The 23,018-nt window shown below is 37.3% G+C and overlaps 2 protein-coding genes across 4 annotated transcripts; both read right to left on the bottom strand.

The window, feature by feature from the left end:
- Positions 1–1,973: 1,973 nt before the first annotated feature.
- On the bottom strand, positions 1,974–7,614 carry LOC104091859 (uncharacterized). The gene is made up of 5 exons (XM_009597301.4): positions 7,391–7,614; positions 6,784–6,876; positions 5,621–5,754; positions 3,349–3,795; positions 1,974–2,688 (listed from the first exon to the last, which is right to left on the bottom strand). Exons 2-5 carry the CDS (start codon positions 6,808–6,810, stop codon positions 2,274–2,276), a joined length of 1,023 nt encoding a protein of 340 aa, XP_009595596.1. The 5' UTR covers positions 6,811–6,876; positions 7,391–7,614; the 3' UTR covers positions 1,974–2,273.
- An 868-nt stretch (positions 7,615–8,482) lies between these two features.
- Positions 8,483–20,631, bottom strand: LOC104091860 (protein MODIFIER OF SNC1 1). Of its 3 annotated transcripts, XM_070197489.1 has the most exons (11): positions 20,385–20,631; positions 17,260–17,353; positions 15,726–15,806; positions 15,596–15,640; positions 15,037–15,412; positions 14,217–14,319; positions 13,388–13,468; positions 12,370–13,275; positions 11,919–12,276; positions 11,541–11,808; positions 8,483–11,448 (listed from the first exon to the last, which is right to left on the bottom strand). In XM_070197489.1, the coding sequence occupies exons 2-11, from the start codon at positions 17,289–17,291 to the stop codon at positions 8,932–8,934; spliced, it is 4,767 nt and encodes a 1,588-aa protein (XP_070053590.1). In that variant the 5' UTR covers positions 17,292–17,353; positions 20,385–20,631; the 3' UTR covers positions 8,483–8,931. The 3 variants fall into 3 exon arrangements, with proteins under 3 accessions (XP_070053590.1, XP_009595598.2, XP_009595597.2); XM_009597303.4 differs by having other exon boundaries at positions 11,919–13,275; positions 17,260–17,376; XM_009597302.4 differs by having other exon boundaries at positions 11,919–13,275.
- Between the last annotated feature and the right edge of the window lie 2,387 nt (positions 20,632–23,018).

Below are 23,018 nucleotides of genomic sequence, written 5' to 3'. Positions count from 1 at the left end.
CGATGAAATTGAAGAAAGCAACTCTAAAGCTTCAAAACCAGAAGAATCGACGAACAAACAGCCGCCGAAATTAGAAAATCAGAGAAAAAAATCTCAAATTCACACCCTAGGATTTTCGATTTTTTCCAAAATGAAAAAAACAAAGAAAAAGAGCTATGAAAACACGAAATCTACATCAGATCGATGATAGATTGCTCTGATACCATGTTGAATTTGATGAAACAAGCACTGACTCAACGAAGAAGAGAGAGAGAGAGAGAGAGAGAGAGAGAGAGAGAGAGAGAGAGAGAGAGAGAGAGAGAGAGAGAGAGACGGGAGATGTTTTTGTGTAAAATAGGCAACTTGGTCCCAAAGTGGAACCACTAATCATTTATATACAAGTCCACATATATCCAGGTCTAACCAATTACAAAAAGAATAAAAGGAGATTAAGCAATACAAATAATTAGCTACATACAAAATAGTCAAGTGGCCTACATATAACTCCAACAAATAGTAAGACTTAAGTCCCACTTTAATTCAAATTATTGAAATGTAAATTAAAAATTTTAGTGAAGCTGTAAAGGCCATATTCTGTACCAACTTAATGAGGGTTCTTTCGTTAACCTTTTATTAGTAAAAGTTTAAGAGTTCATAATAAGAGGAGCGATATTAAAACGCCTGTGACAATTTCTACTTTAGTCACGAAATTAAACTCAAGAAAAACTATTGGGTGTTTATTACTTTTCGAAGATTTAACCCTAATCTTTTAAACTAAAAATAGTCAACATATTTATAATATATGTATAATTGTGTATAATCAATATATAATTTATGTATACCAACAAAAAAAAAGTAAACATTAAATCTGGCCGACTATTTATGTAACAATCCTTTTTTTCTCCTGCGACTAGTTAGCTATGTAAAGTAAACACTAAATCTGACCGGCGATTTATGTAACAATCCTTTTTTTGCTGCAACTAGTTAGCTATGTTATATCTTAGTGCGTGAATATGAATAAAAAGCAGTTACGAAAAGTTTCACAACTTTCACTAAATGGATTTCTTGCCAAAATATTTACTTTGTATTTCTTTTGCCATGATTATCCTGAAGAAAAAGTTGAACAAGAAGTTGACGAATAAACATAAAAAGTAGTACTCGTACCCGTCACGAAAGAGAATGGTGACCTGGTGAGTCATAAAATTCAGCCCATCTGGAAATTAACAAAACATATGTGCGCTACTTCAAGTCGAAATGCGGCTGCATAAGAGAGAGAATAGAGGACAAAATGAAGTGTACTTTGACATTTTAGACAACATAAATTGTCAGGCTAGAATTGATACATTTATACTAGTGCTCAAAAGAATGTCCTTTTTTCGTCCACATACGCTGTTTCTCACAAGGGCGTTCAAGTTTCAACTGTACTTTAATTACTGCTGACCACATTGAATGTGTTAAGGACTAGAAATATGAATCAAACAAATACTATCAGTAAGGAAAAAGCTTCTCAATAGCGTCTTTGTTATCTAGAAAGGATGAGAATATACCCAAAAAACTGCTATATTGACCTTTACTTTTATCCAAACACAATAGCCATGTCCAGGAACGCACACCTGATACAGATTTCAGTATATTTCACGGGTTCGAGCCGTGAAAACAATCATTAATGCCTTCATTAGGATAGATGCGACCCTTCCCTAGACCTTTCATAAATGTGGAATGCTTTATGCATCAGGCTGCTCTTCGTTATTACCTTAAGTAATCTGAAAAAAACAATTTTGACATAAGAAGATATAGCGGCTTATGATTAATTTGGGATTGACGCATAGGTTAAATCATACCAATAATGTTTTTGTTTTTTTGAAATAGCGGGAAATTGGGTATTGGATGTTTAGGGAAAAGAAAAGACCATTCATGATATCATGCAATCTTTTCTTCTTTTCGCTCAGAACGAAATCATGCAATATACTAACTACTTAAATGTGAGGAGCTGATTCTCTGTTATCTGGAAGAATAAAGGAAGCATAACTAGTTATTGAGGCAAGTTTTGTCCCACAACAATAAAACGCATGCAACCCACTTTCACATGTCCACTAAGCTACAACAGAAACCTGTCTTTCTGCTCTCAGGGATAACCCCAGCCCAAACTGGGGTTTTCAACAGACAATTCCTATGGCAATGCTTACAAAAAAATTATACAAAAAGAAGTAAAGTAAATGACAAAACAAAATATTCCCGCATTTGAATGTCCTTTTCCGTTGACAGAATCTAGCTAAAATATAATAGTCTTAGACCTAGATTAGATTCGCCCTCTTCAGAAACCTGATAGTTCTGCAGTAATAGGGCCATATAGATTCAACATAGTCCAGGTACTTCTCCACCAAGTACACTTCTAAATCCTTCGCCTTTCTTTTCGCTACCTCTTTGTAGTCCAAATTCTTTATATCTACCAACGGTTGCAGCAAGCGTGCTCTAATATCTTCTTTGAACTTCCCACGAGCAACGTAGTCATAAGTTAATAGGGAATACGTAGGCAAGTTCTTGACCACTTTAACCGTCTGCTTAAAGCTGAATACATAGAGTGCACATATTCCCCGGAGCATCTTAACATACAAAGCAACAATCAAAGGACCAAGAGTCCAGAGAGGGGTCAACTCCTTAGATACTTCAACTCCATATATTAGGGTAACAGCAAGATACAGGGGGACACTGCAAAGTAAAAAAACAGCCAGTGAAAACATCAAATAAGCAGGGCCACAATGAACAGCACAACCATTCTATTGTGTGAAATCAATGCCCGAACACTACGAAGACGTATTTACCAACTTTCAGATAAATAACAACAGACATATAACAGCAAAGCAACAATTCTCTATGCACAGAGACATCAACTCCAGAATGCTCAGGAGCTCCTTTTTCTTTATTGGAAAGATGCTCAGGAGCTCCATTCTAAACCAAAATAATAGATCGTTTGCACATAGCAAGCAAGGAAATATTTAAAGAAACAGTACAAAAATTGGTGTGGAAGAGATTTTCACTTCCACTGTCAACATTCCCATCCTATTTTACCCTCATCCGCTATTAAAAAACATCAACTAAATAAAAGAAATATTGCAGAAGACATACTCAATATCTATGTAACATCTCATAACCCAAAAAATCAATGGGCGAAGTAAAAAAAAAAACACAACAGACCAGAGACTCTTCCCCAAACTGAAGATAATAAAGATTTGCCAAAAACATAGACCGAGAGAGAGAGAGAGAGAGAGAGAGAGAGAGAGAGAGAGAGAGAGAGGGGGGGGGGGGGAGGGGGACAGAAACGGGTAGCAAAAAGACATACAGTAACAGACATTGGACTATGATACTTACAATGCTAATACAGGTATCTTTATTGTTGCGTCCAGACTCAGAAAGTAGCGCCAGACCGCCCTTAGGACTTGACCTCTTTCTTTCTCTTGTACCAGCTTTTGTGTTTCTGACGTTTCAGTGGTATATGGCTCTTCCACAGTTTCATCTGTAACTTGGTTTGGTGAAGGTGTACGCAACAATGTTAACCAGCTTTTAAATATATTTTGTATGGCAGAATAACTTGTAGTCTCGTCTGCTTCCGCAGAGTAAGAAATGGGAGCGTTCTGTGCCCTTGGTGATTCTACAGAGGTTTCTTCACTCTCTTGTGGCACATAAGAAAGTTTTACTGAATTCTTCAGGGATTTTGACCCACCCACTCTGCCTCCAGACTCATTTTGGCTGTTGCTCTTGAAAGCTGAGATCTTCAAGGATTTTCCATTTGGTTTAAGGATGAATGGAGCCCCTATTCTGGAATCAAATTATTTGCTCAATCACATATACACCATCACGCATGGAAATGGATGTCGTAAAATCTAGAATAACTAATATAAATTGTCTACATCACACCCTTGGGGTGGCCCTTCCCCGGACCCTGCATGAACGCGGGATACTTTTGCCCACATATACACCAACACACATGGAAATGGATGTAGTAAAATCTAAAAAAAGCTAATATAAACTGATTCAACAGTCCAATGTAGGAAATATCTTGGAAGACCAACACATAACTGAAAATCAGCACTCCAAATCTCAGACTGAAAATTTCTAATATGGGCGATAGGGCAGCATATTTCAGGGAAATTAAACATGTTGGCGCCATTCAATAGAAATGGCAGTTTTTTATTTTAATTTTGATCATTGTTGTTTTTTTTTTACTTTATTTATAGGAGGTCGTTGTTTAGCAGCTAAAACCTACACACCGAGAAATGGCCAGAAGGTGCTAATCCATCTATTACCAGGCTGAATGCAGATTTTCTGGATAAATAATAGGAGTATAAAATAAATAAAACCACATCGCATTGCATCACATTGCTTTCAATATAATAGTGAAATGAGATTCTTTAGACCAATTTAACCAGTATTACAATGTGGCAATTGTACAGTCCATTGGTTTTATTTAATCCTCATATGGCCTGACAAATTTTTTAACAGATGGCTTTGCAACTCCTAGTTCGTCAAGCAAAATGAAGACCCAACACTAGCATGTAAACCTCAATGCAGAGATTTTAAGGCATCTAGGCCACCATGTGTATTGCTTATCGATTGGATAATTGGTACCACTGACATTCAAGTGTAGATGGTATACAAACATTTGGTACGTCAGATCAGCGCAAAATATGACTCCTTTACAAAAGTAAACTCAAAAAAAAATTGGCATTATATCCCCTAAATCTCATATTAGGAATAAAGGAAAGGTGAAAAGATTTCTCTTCCAGAGTTTGTTAAGATAATATTTCAAATATTAACGGAAATATGTAGAAGTGAAAAAGAAATTGTCAGAAAAGCTGAAAAGAACATACACATATTCATAGGTAAATGATAAGGATAAAACTAATCAAAAGTTTCATTAAGAAACTGTTAGAGCCTGAAGCCATTCTTGATTCTTGATTTTATTTTTGCATACATTCTTTGTACGTTTCTCAGCTTTGGCTTGTATTTCTTTTCCAGCATTTTGCTGGCTCATTTCAATATACATTACCTTATCAAGAAAAATAATTCATTAAGAAACTCTCTGTTTCCATAGCCATAGGAAAGAAAGCGCACTAGAGAAGGGATCACCTAAATTGATACTAAGGAAGTAATCATAAGTGACAACCATATTCTTCTAGTCTTCTTTTTTGAGGGGGGTTGGGGTGGGGGTAAGTCCTCTAGTCCTTTGTTTCCCAGTGAATTTTACTGTTGAATGACAATTGACAATTCAAGACAGGTTGTGACCATAAAGACCTTTGGCCCGACTCAACAATGCAAGAACTGCATCACTTCTCAAAATCCTTTGGGCTCAATGACATAGAAAGGATAATCTTACTATTCTAGCTGCCAAAAAAAAATACCATGTATTTTAATCCAGATAATACCAATTACAGCAGACTCATCAATCTCTCACATAATTTATTAATCAATATACTTATGGCACTCCACATTTGATAGAAGTATATCATTTAAAATTTACGTCAATCAGCTAGTGGACCTCTTGATTATAAAAAGCTGAATACAAGGATTGCCAAAAGTTAAGACCATAAATGCAAACATAGGGCATCAAGACCAAAGGTAAAAGGAGGATACAAGATTCTACCTCAAACAGGATTTGCACTTCAGCGAGATGAAGTTATCTTTCTGGCTAACAGTGTGAATCTTTGTTACCGAATGTCTCAATTTGTTCCCCGTAGTCCACGAAGAAGAACTCAAAGGACATGTTCTATAAGAACCCTGCAAGAAAAAACGTGTCTAATTAATACAATTGACAAACTTGCAGGCTTCAATGGAGAGACTTTTCTGCAAACAGAAAAGACAGTATGATGATATGTCTTCTGTTAGCCACTACTTTCTGTATGGAGAGCTTTTGGGAAGGAATGATTGACGAAGAGTCAAGGTTCATTTGCTGCTTCTGGAACTAAAATAATTCCAGATGCAATTGCATAAAATGGTCATAATGTCTAACTCGGTGACTCAAAGCCTAGAAGATCCGTAGTTCGCTTTACCCAGATATTGTTCAATTGCCCTTTCCAAAATGATTCTTAATGGTTCCTCTTTCGTAAAAGTAAGTTTTCTTTACTCTTCATCTTAGCAAATACGTTAATATATTTCACAATCATTATAAGATGAAATTTAAACTTGGAAAATGGCATCAAAATGATTATATGACCCAATTTTTCTTATATAAAGTTCATGGTCAACAGGGCCAGGAAATTTGAGTTAGATAGAGCGCAAAATGCAAGTCAGACAAAAAGTGGTACCATGTTTATGCACTCATCAATAGACTCTAAATCACGTTACTTAAATGAATGCTAAAATAAAAAGAACACGATTAAAGCAGAGTGCAGCAACTAATCACGAATGCAGAGCATTAACAGCAAACAACAGAGAGATTCATTTGTAGGAAGAAGCATTTAATTATCTCCTGTGTGATATACAATTATATTACAAGGTTTTTCACAGTGTGCTTAAATTTAAAATGCTTAAATTCCAAACTAGATCAAACACAACCTGCTGCTCTAAAACGTCGTCATGCTATTAAAAACAAAGAAACTACTCACAAGTTTCTTCATCTAACTAGGGAACAATTCATAGAGGGTAGGAGCAATTCATAGAAATATTTTTCCATTAGTTACAGAAAATTGCACCACAAGAAAATGATATTGGACTTGGAGTCCACTAAATCAAATAGAGATTTCCAAGTTAAGCTTACAAAGCATGCCATGGAAACTGAATTTATTTGGCGATGGAAACGGATATTACCTGCAAATGATGGATTGCCAATGCCATTATCTCCACCTTGCACGCGCAATCATCTAGCAAGCGAGGTCATTACTTGATTTACTTCTCCAAGAGCTACAATAACACCACAGTATACGAACACATCACAACACAAAGATATATGACTCAATGGCTAACAGAACAGGAAACCAGATAGATCAAAATTCAACCCAAAATTAATATATTATCTCAGAGGCAAGATAATCAAAGATATAACCTTTTTAGAAAAATTACAAAAGGAAAGCGAAATGAAAAAGACAAGCGATTATAAAAGCAGGAAGATTTTCCACATACACTAAATTATAGCTTAAATGTCTTGCAAGCATTGAAAATAAGAGACATCTTTTCCCCTTCCCCCAAAACAGATTTGATGACGTTCGACTTCACTCCCTAAAAGGGGAGTAAAGCGGTTTCGTGGATTCCTCCAGCTCAACGAAAATTCAAAACTTAAACCTCTATAAAAACAAGGAATATGTAGAAAAACTCGGAGGTCTGCACCAAAATTTCGCTTCATACCTAATTTCACAGCTCAATAAACAAATTTACACAATTTGTGGCAGCAAGGAAGAGGAAGAAGAAAAATACTTACAGGGCAGGATACAGGTGAGGTGCAAATACGTGTAAACTATACAAGGGACGAGCTTAGCGGTAATGAATTGCTTTACAAGAAGAAGAGTTTTATCTGTTTCTTAAGATAAAGAAGCAATTTTTAGAGAGGGAGAGAAATAAAAGTAGAGATTTTGGATAGGAGAATTGATTATAGGGGAGAAAGGGTCAGATTGGTGAAATTAGGGTTCATCCAGGGACCTTTTCGATTTTTCATTCTTCAGTTTCTTTTTATTTTTTATGTTTTCTGCTTGAACTCGGTCCTTTTATTTGAAATTTAAACATTTATCACTTTTTAAGCCCGTATAATGTTCACTTAATAAATAAGTTTTGATAGAATGTATTAGAAAAAATAATACATCTATTAACTTTGATATTATTAATATCTTATTGGTAGTGTTTTTTATACATAGCAAATCATGATATTAGCAATACCATTAGTTTTGATATATGAATACACATATAGAGACAGAACTGCCTTCCAAAACCTTTTTCAAATCCTCTCTAACACAGGTGGAAAGTATTTTTGTAAACAAACAACTTTTTAAAAAAAAAATTACAATACATGTTATTTATACCAAACTAAACAATGGAGAAAAAATAATCTCAGCATAACTAATCCAAACATTACTAATATTCTTATACACCCCACCATGCGACCCCCAAGTATAATAAAGTTTTACCCCCTCAAGATATGAAGGAGAGTTGGATCAGAATTATAAGAAACGCTTGAAAGTTCATTGGGGAAGTATTGTTTGAGAATTATAAAAGCTTTGCGTATCTAAATGACAGCGTTCAAAATGCTGCTTGGATTCATAACATGTTGAACTGGAAAAAAAAAGGAAACTATCTCTTGTGGAATCTTACTGCCACGTCTGACTAGTTAATCTTAGCCTGCTGCAACTTGTAATTAAGCATGTTCACTTTAGTCTTTCTAAAATCAGGCGAGCTAATCTAACCTTTAAAAAAGTAACAGCTCTTTGAGAAGGGACTAAAATTGCACCAATTTGATATATCTATCAGGACTATTACTGCATCATGTCAAAGAGGATGATTTTGAGTCAAAGCTCAAAGATAGGGAAAACCAGCGGAGCAGGCAAAAACAAGCTTCACTTTGCCCATCTCACTTTCTTTTCGACCAAGAGAAAAAGCTACACCTCTAAATTGTGATGGTACAAAACTACAAACGTAATAGCAACATACAAATGCTTCATATGAATTGACATTCTTCTGGGGAGAAAATGGGCAACTATTTTAATGTTCTTCAAATTAATTACAGTTCTCATAATGCCGCACTTACTGTTGCACCAAACACAATAATTTTTCCCAAAACCATGTGGCAAAACCCGGCTGTAGTCCAGCTCACCCGTGTGACATTGGCCAACAAATTCTCTTTTACCACGTCAAAAGCTACCACCTAAGACTGCACCACCAGACATGCAAACTAAGCAAAGATTATCCGGTAAGTTTGCTATCCATCACAAACTAAAAAGACCTAAATCCACATTTTAGCCTCCTCATCAATCAATCATAATTGGCATTTATTCGGCCAGAGCCACCTTGCCTACTATGGAAATTCCCACCTCCACGCTTTGACTGACCCTGACCCCTCTCTCTGTATCTCTGACCAACATTGTGAGAACCATCAGCTGGCCCTTCAAAATTACTTGATTTGCTATCACTGTATTGCCCAACTGGCTGGTACTCATAATGCATGTTGTTCCTCCGCCTTTCTCGACCACTAGAGGTGCTGTGCTGCCGATTATCTCTCCCCGAGAACATATCTCCACAAGATTCATGCATTCTGGCAGGAAGATTGTTTTGGTTTACATTCCTTCTTAAACCTGAGTTGCTCCGCTCTTGCATAGCTTCAGCACTTTCAGCAGGAGGTAATTCAGCTTTGACAACCGGACCTTGGTTTGGGGAGTAGGGGCGTCCCCTAAATGAAGATGGCTTTCTCTCTCTTCTTGGATCGAGATTTCCAACGTTTGGTACCTCTGAAACAATTTTATCTTCAGATGCTAATTGATCTGATTGACCCATACCTTTATCACTGCTACCCTTAACACCGTGTAGGGGAACATTAACTTTATCCTGATGATAATCCCTCTTATCAGCCCGACCGCCTTCCATAGTAACATTTTGGGCTCTGGTAGACACACCTGCCTGTTGATTATTAACTGCAAGCATGTGGGACTTTGGTTGCCAATGTGGTGGAGTACGATTAGCCATGCCAAGATTTTCCTTTGCTGCAGCGCTTTTGTCCATCTGGTTTATGTCAGAAGCTCCTGACAGAGTGTGATTTTGCTGAGTTTCCCCACTGCTGTTTTTGTATTGATGTCCAGAATTTCCTGTGCTTCTATGGCCCTTAGAAGGATAGCGTTTTCCTTTACCGGTCGTTCCCTCATCTTTTACAACAGGAATGGTGGTACGTGGACCTTCAAAATCACCTGGCATGTTCCAACCATCTGATACATCGAACTCACTCGAACACTTCGACTCAGATTTCGCAGAATCTCCATCAGGCTTCAAAGATCGAATGTGATCCAGAGGCTTATAAGTGTTCTTGCTGGTGTGATCCAGAGACTTATAAGTGTTCTTGCTGGTGTCCAATGCCAGGTCTGCTGAACCCCTTTGCCTCCACACTCCATGTGCTTTCCCTTGCCTATTATTATTGTGCTTGCCGTCACCAATCCTGGACTCTATGGAAAAGCTCTCAATTACAGAGCTAGTAGGTAGGTTTTCAGGCATAGAGTCTGCCCTTCCAGTTGTCTCATCTGAACCGGGAGAACTGCCTGACAACAACAGTGGCGGTTGACTACTAGCATGCTGTGCAAGCTCTTTGGCCACCGGTTTTGGAACATATCTCTCCATTTCAGCCCTCTTGCTTTTTGAATTACTCTGCACCACATTATCACTCTTCAGAGGACCAACGGAATCAGACGCAGTTTTCTGACTTGCTTCAGCAGCATCTTCAGTTTTGCTCTGAGACCGCACAGGTGCCCACACAACCGTATCACCTCCATGAAACTTATCAGTGTGCACATTAGGGTGCTGATTTCTCTGCGACCTGCGAGGGTGCTGAGGTTTCCATTGGTTAATTACTCGACTATGACCTTCTTCCGTAGGCAAAGGAGAACTCTGATCAGAAGGCTGCACAACACTATCACCACTTGCTGCCTGAACTGAGCTCACATCTAGAACCAGCTGAGATGAATTCAACTTCTCCTGTTGCATAGAGACTTTAGCAGGATTACTATCATTTTGCACTGGTAAAGGAGTAGCTGGGCTAGGCAGCGCAGTATCAAGCTTCTGCTTGTTCTTGTTGGTCCTATTACCCTTCCTTCTCTGCTGCGCGGAAGACTCGATGGCAACCTTGGCATTATTAACAATGTTTGATTCAGCACTTACGCCAACTTCATCAGCCTCAGTTGATGGAACATCATTAATATTTACATCATTATGACCCTTGGATACTTCAGTAACGCTAACCAGAACTGATTTTTCATTCATATTCTTCGGTGTCATATTTGGCCTTTGCTTGTGGCTAGTACGCTTATGCTTGACAACACCCCCATCACTTGACTGACAAGCAACTTTTCCATGAGTGGTAGCAACCCTATTGGCATCCTGCTTAGATAGCAAAGCTTGGGGTTGTGGGATGGCTATTTCTGACTGGACCATAATAGAAGTGCCGAATTCTAACATAATAGGTGGATTAGTATGCTCACTGCCTTTGTCTAGAATGTGGTTGCTAGTATCAATTACATCACACTGTGCTGCTAAAGCTGCATTGCGGGCTTGAAGTCTGACACTAGGCACCACTGGTTCAGGGGGTGAGGAGCCTTCCAGATCTTGCTTCATAACATCAGGGGACGAATCCTTTATAGCCTTCAGAGACAAAGCATCACCTGCCTGCATACGGCGATTCAATTCCTCCAATTTAGCAAGAGCTTTGGCTTTCTGTTGTTTACTTCGTTCTTCCTCTTCTTTCTGTAGCTGTAAGGCACGCTGCCTGGCTAACTCTTTCATCTTTGCACGCTAATGAAAGCAAGTAGCATACATTAGATTAGATAAAGGGAATAAACAAGTAACTGCCGGAACATGCAAAGAGTAAAAGGTGAACATACTACCTGCGCTTGGTTATCTGCTGAATCATGCAATTCTGACAAGGATTCTTTCTCACCACTCAAAATTATATCAGTTAAAGCTTGCTCAGCAGCCTCAACTTGAGGACCTGGCTCACATGCATGAACATTAGAAGCAGGTTCTAAGCATGTTGCAGAAGCCACAGCAGATGATTCAGCAGCAATGGGCCTTTTTCTCCAACCATCATCATGACTATCAGATCGGGCTTTACCAAGATTATCATTTTTGGTTTGCACACCTCGATTTGGTCTCCTGTGAGAAAAATATTTTTAGTAAAGGGAACAGTATATATGTGAAATATCACACACAGTATAAACAACCATGACCATATCTGAGAGATATCACACAGTATAAACAACCACCTTGACATGGTAGCTGTTAACTGGCCTCCCTTGTTCCCAGTGGTTCCAGTATGAGTTCTTTCGAATGACACAAGAGCACCTTTAACTTCATTTATTGAATTGGTAACCTTCGGATTTAGTTCTGACTTATTGATATCCTCTTCGGAAGAAACATAAGGCGCTTCATAACATCCATCAGATGCTCGGACTTTTGCATTTAGACCTTCAATCTTCTGCATCAAGGATGAGTCTCTGGAAGTCACTGCAGGAGTTGAACCCCTTTCAGGAGCTGAGGAAGACGGAGGCGCTCCACCAGAGGATTCCACATAACCTGGTTTCTTTGTCCAACTGCCATCAGCAACCTTCATAGTATTTATACCTTCTGAGGAAGACGGAGGCGCTCCACCAGAGGATTCCACATAACCTGGTTTCTTTGTCCAACTGCCATCAGCAACCTTCATAGTATTTATACCTTCAAATGAGTTCGCTTTGGTGTTATCTGAAGAATCACATCCTCTATCATCATAACTACGCGGATAACAGTTCCCACTCCCGGTAGTTCTCCTTGAATACAATTCCTTCTCCCTCTCATGCTCACCTCCCCGCTCATGCTTCTGCAATGATCTCTGAAAGCTTCTATCAGGATATGGGCCATTAGAGGGCGCAGAATGTTCCCACGTCTCTCCTTCCTCTCTTGCATCATGCTTTAAAAGAACTTTATATGGTCCTTTAGCATCATCGGGATGAGCAGACTCTACTCCCTCTGGCAATGCTTTGGCATTAGCACCATGGCTGCCAATTCTGGCATGAGTAATAGTTGGATCAGGAGTGTTTGGGCCTGAATATCTATTATAAACTGGGGGACCAGGAGGCATGCCCATGAGAGGAATTTCCCGCTCATTGGAATTGCTATAACCCATTGGCGGTCCATAATAACCCTCAAAGGCCACTGGACCAGAGTAAAAACCAGGTCTAAATGGCATATTTGGACGAATATAAGCATCGGTAATCTGGGGTCTATACATATCTCCACCTCTGGGATGGTGCCCTCTGGATCTAGGCCCCGGAGGAGGAACTGGCTGTGTATTTGCAATAGCAGGAGGTGGAATCGGGGGTCGAAAGTAGGGGAATGGTTCAATTGGGAAACCACCGGGAGGAACTGGAGCTCCATAAGGTGGCCCCCCAGGTGGTCCTCTATACCAGAATCCAGCAGGAGCATTCATAGGAGGCCCATGCCATGCATCAAAATGATGGGGTGGAACATTAGGACCAAGATAGTGATGGGGATCCCCTTGCCATTTCTCCATGCCATGCTGAGGACCATCCTCAGCACTTTGACCATCTCTTTTCCATGCCTCGAATGTCTCACCCTTCACATCTGCACTCGTATAATTACCTTACCATCATCAGAAAGCATATTCCATGACTACTCTGTTGCATCAAAGTACAAAAAGGAATCACTTGATATAGCTCAAACGAGATATGCAAACCTGAATGAGATGCAGTTGTCTTCTCTAGGGGCTGTGCTACTTTGCCAGAAGCAGAGCTAGGACGGCTACAAGAATCACGATCTATCAAAAGAACATGACCAAGCGGTCAGTTAAGAGTGCAATACCAACAGAATAATCAGCAAAGTTTCATTCCAGCAACAGCAACAGAATATACAGTTTTCATATTTTCCTTTTTTCTTTTTTCTTTTTTCTTTTTTCGGGTTTAGGGGGAGAGAATTATTGGGATCGAGGCGTAGTTGTTGTAAGGAGTGAGGGGATTGAACAAACGAAAGAATTAATAACGTTCAACTACAATTTTAGCATCCCTAGAAAGTAAATTTTGAAGATTTAAGCCAAACATGTCCTTTTGTTAAATCTTAGTAATTGCCAGCAAAATCATAAGTTCTAGCCTCCAAGTACTCGAACAAGCAGTGAAACGAGTAAAGATGAAATTAAAAAAGCCATTTGCGGATGGACAATTCATTTAAAGAAAAGAAATAATAATGTTCAACTACAATTTTAGCATCCCTAGAAAGTAAATTTTAAAGATTTAAGCCAAACATGTCCCATTCTTAAACCTTAATAATTGTCAGCAAAATCATAAGTTCTAGCCTCCAAGTACACGAACAGGCAGTGAAACGAGTAAAGATGAAATGACAAGCTATAGCGAATGGACAATTCATTTAAAGAACCACGAAATGATGATTCCACAAAGCATTGTATAATATGGAGTGAGCAAACAGTATTTACACCATTGAGGTGAACAAAAACTAATGCAATTAACCAATAAAAGACATTATGCAGGAGATTTTAAAGGACCGGCAGTCACCTTGTGATTCAGTAGTCTTCCCAGATACATCTCTATCCGATCCAAGAGTAGGAAAATCCCCAGAACTCAGAGAAAATCCTTCATTCTTAGAAAACAGCACTCCCTGTAAGTACAAGTATGCTCAAAACCCAATACAGTGACAAACTTATCTCTCTCTATATACATACATATATATATATATATATATATGAGAGAGAGAGAGAGAGAGAGAGAGAGAGAGGGGAGCAGAAGTGGGAGGGGAAGGGATACATCTTAAGGGAGCAGAAACTGTAAAAAGAAAGCATAGGAAAAGAGATGAATTTCATTCCAATCAAGATAAGCCCCCTCGCTAAGAAATAGACCTTGAGCCACTTTTCAAACATTTAAAAATTGTTAAATTACAACAACAATTCTCATTTTTCAAAGAGATACCTTATTTTAACACATTTAGCTTCTAACAATCACATTGTACAGAACAGCAGAATACAGAGGAATAAATTGACAAGAAATGAGAACAGAACATCCACATATCTGTACACAATTATAGAACGAGCTCTTCTTAAAATACTACTCTTACACAAGCATGGTGATTTTCTTGTAGAACATCCCACTTGTTTACTTCAACTGATTAACTCCTTTAACTAATAGATTGCAGATATAAAATGAAAAAATCAAGTGTAAAAAAGGAGTTAAGCTCGGTGTCTCGCTCCTCTTGCTCTCTGTCACCCTAAAAACAAAATAAACTACAGGGAAAGGACAATAGGAACAAAAGATATTTGGCAAAATAATACCTAAGAGATATTCATCACAAGGGAACATTAAGTAGCAACAAACTACATACCAAACGCTCTGCGGTAGCTGTTGCTCCCCATGCTACTGGATGTTCAGAAACAGGGTCAGCAAAACGTGAAAGTTGTGAGCTGCCAGGCCTTGTCTCTGCACTGCGTGGACGCGCCAACGTTGATGGTGCTTTGTTTGATGATAATGGCCCGGAAGCTGACGAAGGCCTAGAATTGGTACCCCATGCACTGGTAATAGGTTCTTGTGTTCTATCACTACCAGCAGTTGAAGGTCGAGTGCCACTCCCACCAGATGAAGGGCGGGATCTAAGATGACTTGGTGAGCTCGTTCCACAATCAGCATTTGGAGAGAGCGTTGAGCAACCCCACGGGTTTGACGTAGAGGAAGATGTACGGCTACCCCAGCTCAATGTACCCCTATGTCAAAGTAGGAGAGGGCCTAGATCAAGTCAACAAAGAAACAATGCCAAAGGAAATACCAGACAGCTCTCCAAAAGGCAGGCAAACCCAAAGAAGTATCGCACACAAGTGCCAATGCCATGGCCAAGGCAGACACAAATATAAGAAGGGGTTAAAAGAAAAAAGAGTACAAGTACTCACTTGGGAACAATTTCAACATTTGGGTCCAAACCGTGATTCTCTAACCTTCAAAATATTTAAGTACATACAACTTCAGAAACATATGCTTAGATCAGATAAGGAAAAATATAGATCAGCCAACATCTCATACCGCTGACTGGGCAAGTTCAATGGTTTTGGGACAGCCACTTTTCCAAGAACAGTCATGCCACCTCTTCTTGTAGAAGCCCACCTATAATGATGGAATTACAGGATGACTTAAGGAAATGATACAATCACACTAGTAAGACAATGTCATCATACTGACTCCAATGTATGAAACACGATCTAATATTAGCATTAACCAACTTAATAACACCATAATAGAGAGCAATATTAAGAAATGCCAAAAGGTTAATTTGTCATAGAAATCAGAACAGAATTCTTTGAACTCTCGTCCTCAACCCCAACAAAAGGTCTCTCCAATATATTTCTAACTCTAATGCCACACCACTGAAGCATCACTCTTTGAGCAATCTATACAGCAATTAAATGTTGCATTGGAGCTCATTGTTAGTTCTCACTTGGTCCTACTCCAACAAGGCATCATAGTTTGCCCAAAACAATGTGTGGTGTTTGGACAACTTTAGCAGAAAACTAAAAAAACTTTAGCAGAAAGTACTGACTTTTTCTTTGGGGAGAAAAAAGCTTGTGCAAAAGAATCTATGTAAAAGAGAATTATGCCTTTTGGAATGCAAAACTTAATAGGTAAATTCCGGCCACAAAACAAAACAAAATAAAAGTTAATATGAGACACTCCTCAAGTTGGTTGGTCTACACACTTTTACTCTGTCCTTGCATATTTAATACTTTACCATCAGAGCAATGTTATCAGTCCGCAACATTAAGCACATATGGAATATTTAACTTAACATCTGAAATTTTCCTTCACAATTCTGGCCTTGAAGTGACATCTTTCCGATACAAAAACCACTCTAGACAATTGAACTACTCTATCCATACCATTTTATTTGACAAGGCATGAAGTTTAAGATGCCAATTTGACATATATTAAATTAGTGATTGTTTAAGAGAATCTTAAAGTAATCGTTGATAAGTTATATGACAGTGAAAACATTATATCAAACTCAAGATTTTAATAATTTTAATGAATCGAAATTTGTGAAAGTTGTATAAAAAGGGGATGATCTTAGGCATATTGGAACGTTATAAAATGAAAAGAGTGTCATATAAAGGAATGCTCTCTCCGTTTCAAAAAGAATGAACCTATTTTATTTTTAGTCAGTTTCAAAAAGAATGAGCCCTTTCTAAATTTAGAAACAATTTAACTTTAAAATCTATGGATTATTTCATACCACAAGTTTCAAAAGTCTTCTCTTTTTTCTTAAACTTTGTACCCAGCCAAATAGGTTCAATCAAATTGGAACGGAGGGAGTATTATTTAACTATTTTCAATCTAATTTTTTCCATAACCTGCAGAACAGGAGAAGAGGACCAGAGAGAATAAGATAATATATGTATGATTTTGGCCTCATAATGTTTTTTTTTTCCTCAAAACAAAGAAATAGGGGGAGGCATGTACTTAACAAGGAACAGAAAACAAAGTTCATATAAAGCAATATAAGGGGCATTTATGGAAAATAAACAAGAAAGAGGGTGTTTACATAAAAAGAATCTTTTTTTACCTTTTCTCCCCTGCCAACATACTTGAAGTCATTATCCAAATATCGATACAAGGTCATCCAAAAAGCTTCACAAAGAGCCTAATTCAGCAAGAATCTGGAACAGATTTGGGAGAGCACCTTTTCCATTAATACAAGTCATCAAATTAAGAGAACCAATACCAAAATATTTTCATAATGGAACATTACACTAGAACCTTCAAACACCAACAGCAAAAAGAAACTACTTCATGGAAAAAAGTTTAGATATAATTAAGACTCAGCCGATGCTCAGATCAATTAGATTTTGAAATGTGGGGAACAAAAAGCATATATAGACAGTTTCACTTAACAATTTCTATATCTGTATATCACCGGAGAGTAACTTTATTACCCATAGAATGATGTCCCATGTACAAGGGTGGTTGCAACAATTAACAAAAATGAAACATAAGTAAATACCAGCAATGACAGGTGATGCATCGTGATCACTGATCTCATGTAGAAGGGTGGTTACAACAAGTAACAAAAATGGAACATAAATAAATACCGCAATGACAGATGATGCATCGTGATTTGTGTGTACAGACAGCCTAAGTGAGATACTCCTATATGCTATCATCAACTTTTCTTCTTTTTAAGTACAATACTACAATATGGGCTAGTTACCAATATAATTTAAAACATCTCATTACAAAGTTTTCAATTTCCTAGGACCAACATTGGCTTAACAACATCCATTCAGTCCCCGGAACATACTAAAATTGTCTCAAGCCGTTCCCCCTCCCTGCACAAAAGCACCCTATTACGCTACTCATAAAATCATAATTTTTTTTATGAAGTACGAGATATTATAAAAGGCATCAAGAAGATGCAAAAGAGCACAGTCCAAGTGCTAATACAAAAGAAGATATGTTAGCTCTGTACAGATGGTCCTATGCTAGGGTTAAGGAGCTAACAAAATCCAAGAACAATTCGGGGGAGCTAATAGGGGAGAGGTTACTCCAGCTATATAACAAAACTATATACTTAGCCTTCAAGGAGTAATTTGGAGTTGCTAAACCATCAGAACATCTTCATTCATTCTAAAAAGACTAAAATAATCAGCTGTGCTCTTCCTTCTTGGTAATCAATGATTCCTTAACACTGACAAGTCAACCCAGTGGCCAAACTGGCCAATAGTCAAGAAGTTTGGAACATTGATCCCTCGCAGATTATGTTACCTTCTCAAAAACAAAAAAGGAAGATACCTCGTACCAACAGATGGCTAAATGGAAAGTCTTACTAACCCACAGGCCCCAAATATCATTTACCTCAATAGTTATTGTTTAAAGTTACGAAGTAAAGAAAGTTAACATCTGTGTAATCGACAATAAATTCTTCAAAATATTCACAGGCATTAGCATATTTCCAAGAAATTAGGTCCCTAGTAAACTAGAAGAAGGAAAAAGGTGACCAAAAGTAAAGCTTTTTAAGCATAACCCATCAGTGTCAACCCAGTAGAGCACATCTTAAAATTATTTTAGTATCTTCCACCATAACTCAATGGCTTTTGTTTTATTAGTGAAGTGAGTGAATAGTTCAGTTATAAAAACCAGGTAGTGGTTCTTTACTTGATCAGGAAAAAACCAAAATCATAAAAACCAGGAAACAGTTTTGGTCCCTAACCAAGGCTCAAACACATATTTCCCTCTGTTTCCACAACTAACTTCAACATCGTACAGAAAAATATGGCAAAGAAACAACACGGGAGGATATAAGAAATCGATCACTTTTTTATCTCGACTCAATTTTGCTCTAGAAGTTTTTCCAAGGCTCAAACACATATTTCCCTCTGTTTCCACAACTAACTTCAACATCGTACAGAAAAATATGGCAAAGAAACAACACGGGAGGATATAAGAAGTCGATCACTTTTTTATCTCGATTCAATTTTGCTCTAGAAGTTTTTCAAAACATTATCTTTTTCAGCAATTTATTTATGTGACAGTCACATGCACTTGAATGGGTAAAGCATGCCTTAATGCCTCACCACCTCTGGCTACATAAATACTCTCTTCTTTTAGAATGAGAATGGATACATAATACATACTCTTCCCAATCTTAACTATGCACCTAAAACCTTAGGGAAAATATTTAATGACAGGCTGATTTCTTTAATTCTACATATGAATTCCTTAGTACCATCAAGATTCAAGCATCAAGTAAAGGTGGCTGAACTTCTCTCAACTAAATGATTAACTTCACTACTAACCAGCTTAATACATGAAAGAGTTTTTTTTAGTTCACTGCCTTCAGGTTTCAAAAGTGGCATCAAAATCAAAACTCCAAGCAAGATGAATTGTACAAAATAATTAACATCACATTTAGAAAGTTTGAGGTATATAATACAGCTTTAACTTGAGGTACTCTGAACATGCATGTGAAGAACTGCATAGAACAAAAAGAAAAAAACAGAAACTCTGAAGCATGTGAAAATTTTAACTAGATTAACCATTAAACTCAACTCTATCTTGAGCTGGATTCTTTTCTTCTTTTTTTATCCTTTATGAAAAGGTAAACGAGCTGGATTTCTTTTCCCCATAACAAGCAAAAGAACAAGAAAGGAGAATCCTTGCTAGTGAGAACATTGTCCAGGCTACAGACTGCAATCTCCACATAAGCCTAAGATTTTGCATAGGAAACATAAAGCCTTGCACTTTATACCAACAACTATGAAGGAGGAAAAATATTGCTTCTTCCATCCTCACACTATACCAGGGAATGCAATCCTCTCGTTGCAAAAAAGCAGAATCTTTCACTGATGCCATAATGTTACAGCAGCGAACTTAGAAACAACATCAAATTCCTACTAATAACCTTTTTGCAGTTTCTCAAAGGCAAACTTTTATAACACGAAATTCACCAACAAAGTTTAAATACAATTATCGAGTAGTTATATAATGTGCATAGCTCAAGACCTAATCTTTTTCCTTGTGCGCAGCGCACTAGAGCGTGCGAAGGAAAGACATAAGTGTAAATAGCCATATTTCCTAACCCTAGAATCCAAATTTTTCTTGATTTCTGTAAAATCGCGAAATCCAATATAAACACGCTGAGAATGCCCAAAAAACAGACTTTTGGAACAAAGAAGCACCGATGGAGCTTACCAAGGAAAGAAGGAATATAGAATTGAATCGGATCTGCCAGAAGCTCCGATCTGCAACCCGTTAATGTGTGTGAATGATAGGGAGATAGAAATAGACGGTGATGAGTGTGATTGTGTGTGTGTGTAAAAATTTTAGGTGATTTTGGATTGAAAGGGGAAAGAGATCGAAGGAGAATAGAGAGAGGGGGGAAGTGGAGAAGAAGAAAGAATAAGGGAGAAGCGAATATTGATGGAAACCCAACAGAGGGAGGAGTAAAGTCTTTAATTAAACTAACACACGGGTCCACTGTTAATTTTCGGATTCACGTTAACCTCCATCTCTTTTCTAAAAAACATTTACGTCATTCTCACTCTCACCCTCTCGCGCGTGATTCTCGCTTGATAGACGGAGGCTGGGTAAAAAGTACAAAAGTCATTTTTTTTACAGATATTTTCTCTCTCGACTACTCAATCTTTACGACTGTACGTGTATATGTATTCCAATTTAACTTTTTAAATCTGGTAATTTGCTACTAAAAAAGATACTGTAGTTTTTACTCGCTTTCATTTTATGTAAACTTTGTTCGATTGAACACGTAATTTGAGAAGAAAATACAGTTTTTGAATTTATATTTTTAATTTGTCATAATATTTATGTAAAATCATACATCTAATTATAGAGGCTAAGATGTAAAATTAAAATTAAATTATTTTTAAATATTAAAAGGTATTCCATCTTTTTTGAAGGTATTAAAAAGAAAATAATATTACATAACATGAAACAGAGAGCATTTATCTTAGCAACTTACATGAGATTCTTTGCATTTGAGAACGTATTCATCGCCATTTAACTAATAATATTTGGAAACTTCCAGGGAAATCGAAACCACGAGCTCTACTGAGACGGTTGGTGGGGAAAAATCAATCTTAGGTTTTCTACGTGGAAAAACATTCACCCAACCCTTATGGGCAATTTAACTAATAATATTATGCTATAAATTTTCACTACTTTTAGGAATTCAAATTCCTCTAATTATTAGTAGTATTTTTAATTTTTCCTCATTATACTAATACGAAATTCAGGCTGCATTACATATTTAACAATATTTTAAGGAAGATATCATTGTATAGAATGAAATAAATGAAGTACTTATACAAAAGTGAAAGCTAAGACTCGGTCTAATAACCTATCATTTCTTAATGACTAGATGATACGGTGGAATAATAGCTAAAAGAATCTATAAGCATGTAAGAACCGAAATGTTTGATGATATAAAAAATAGCAAAAGGAAAAAAGATACGCCACCCAACACTTGGACCATGGTCTCACTCTTGCTAGTCAGTAGTCACTGTCATTTTTAACACTTGAGTCTTGAGCCAACCGACCTCTGCAAAACACCACAGAGAGGAGGAAAAGTGGGAAGAAGCTGGTTCGAGCCGCACAACTCGAGCAGTAAATCTTGAATTATGGAACTTAGACCAACACGATTTAGATTCGGTGAATTTTGAGTATCTTTTCACTATAAGAATGACTTTTAAAAATTTGACAGGTAGAATAAAAATGAGGTTTATTGGTAATAAGTTGGGAATTTAATCTGGGATAATATTGCATCACTAATTTTTGTGCCTTAGAAAGTAAAAAACAAGGTTAATAGTGAGAAACTACAATATTTGATATCAAGAAATGATGACAGTTAAATTCTCTAAATTATCTCAACTCTAAAGAGAGTTCCCTGATTCTCGTTTTCAAAACTTGATTTTTTTTAAAACCAAAAAAGTATTTTATTCATCTTTCCAAACAGAGTACGTTGAGTTGAGGGAGTACACAAAAAGTCCTATCTAACTCCCCGATCCTTAGCTTGAAAGATAGCAAAACTATCTTTAATACAAAAGATGATCTAAATGTTATTGGTATATGGATACAATGACCAACTAGCCATGAGATATGATGTGTCCAACCTATACAAAAACATCTAAGATCTATCTATATTACACAAGGCTCGTAAGTCATGGAGGTTGGAAGATAATGTCGGTCCTCTTCTTGTTAGAGGTTCTGAAAGAAGGTAAATTCCATTTATCTATGGCCACGAGGCCTTTGACTTGTCTTGGAAGTTCAGCAAAATTTTGGAAAATATGAGATTGAGAGAAAATATAGCTCATAGATGCTAGCTTGTAAGTTACCTGTTTGATTTCTCTGAAACAATGATCCAATAAGAAGCGAGTTTGTTCCTTATGAACTTTCAACTCCTCCACTTCTTTTAGGATCCTCCAAGGAGTACCACTATAGCCATTAACAAAATCCACCAGCAGCTTGGAGTCACTATTAGCAATAATCTTATCGAATTTGTTGTCTCTACACCATTTGATACCAAAATAATAAGGCTACAACTTCAGCCCAATTACATATACCAGGTCCCAACAATAGAGAGTAAACAAATATGAGATGGCCATCACAATCTTGAATTTGATTGATTTGGGTTTTCAAATGTTTGAGAGCTCAATCTTGAATATTATGTACTATCCATCACGAACAATTTTATAATTATCATGAACAATGTTTCGTGATTCAACTAGCACAGAGCGATGATTTTGAACCCTCACATTGATGGATATAATTTATTCATATATTTTTATATGTTAAATATTAAAGATTTTA

Source organism: Nicotiana tomentosiformis, chromosome 3 (genome assembly GCF_000390325.3).
Source record: "Nicotiana tomentosiformis chromosome 3, ASM39032v3, whole genome shotgun sequence".
NCBI lineage: Eukaryota > Viridiplantae > Streptophyta > Magnoliopsida > Solanales > Solanaceae > Nicotiana > Nicotiana tomentosiformis.
This window is presented reverse-complemented; position numbering and strand designations above follow the sequence as displayed.

What these genes read in the sequence shown, in the direction of transcription:
- LOC104091860 (XM_009597303.4), bottom strand. Translation starts at nt 17,291, where the DNA reads ATGACTTCAAGTATGTTGGCAGGGGAGAAAAG. An exon ending in ATGTTGGCAGGGGAGAAAAG is followed by an intron (nt 15,807 to 17,259) that starts GTAAAAAAAGAT and finishes CCATCATTATAG; the next exon opens with GTGGGCTTCTACAAGAAGAG. An exon ending in TTGAACTTGCCCAGTCAGCG is followed by an intron (nt 15,641 to 15,725) that starts GTATGAGATGTT and finishes AATATTTTGAAG; the next exon opens with GTTAGAGAATCACGGTTTGG.
- LOC104091859 (XM_009597301.4), bottom strand. Translation starts at nt 6,810, where the DNA reads ATGGCATTGGCAATCCATCATTTGCAG. An exon ending in AAGTGCAAATCCTGTTTGAG is followed by an intron (nt 3,796 to 5,620) that starts GTAGAATCTTGT and finishes ATTTGATTCCAG; the next exon opens with AATAGGGGCTCCATTCATCC. An exon ending in AAGATACCTGTATTAGCATT is followed by an intron (nt 2,689 to 3,348) that starts GTAAGTATCATA and finishes TTTACTTTGCAG; the next exon opens with TGTCCCCCTGTATCTTGCTG.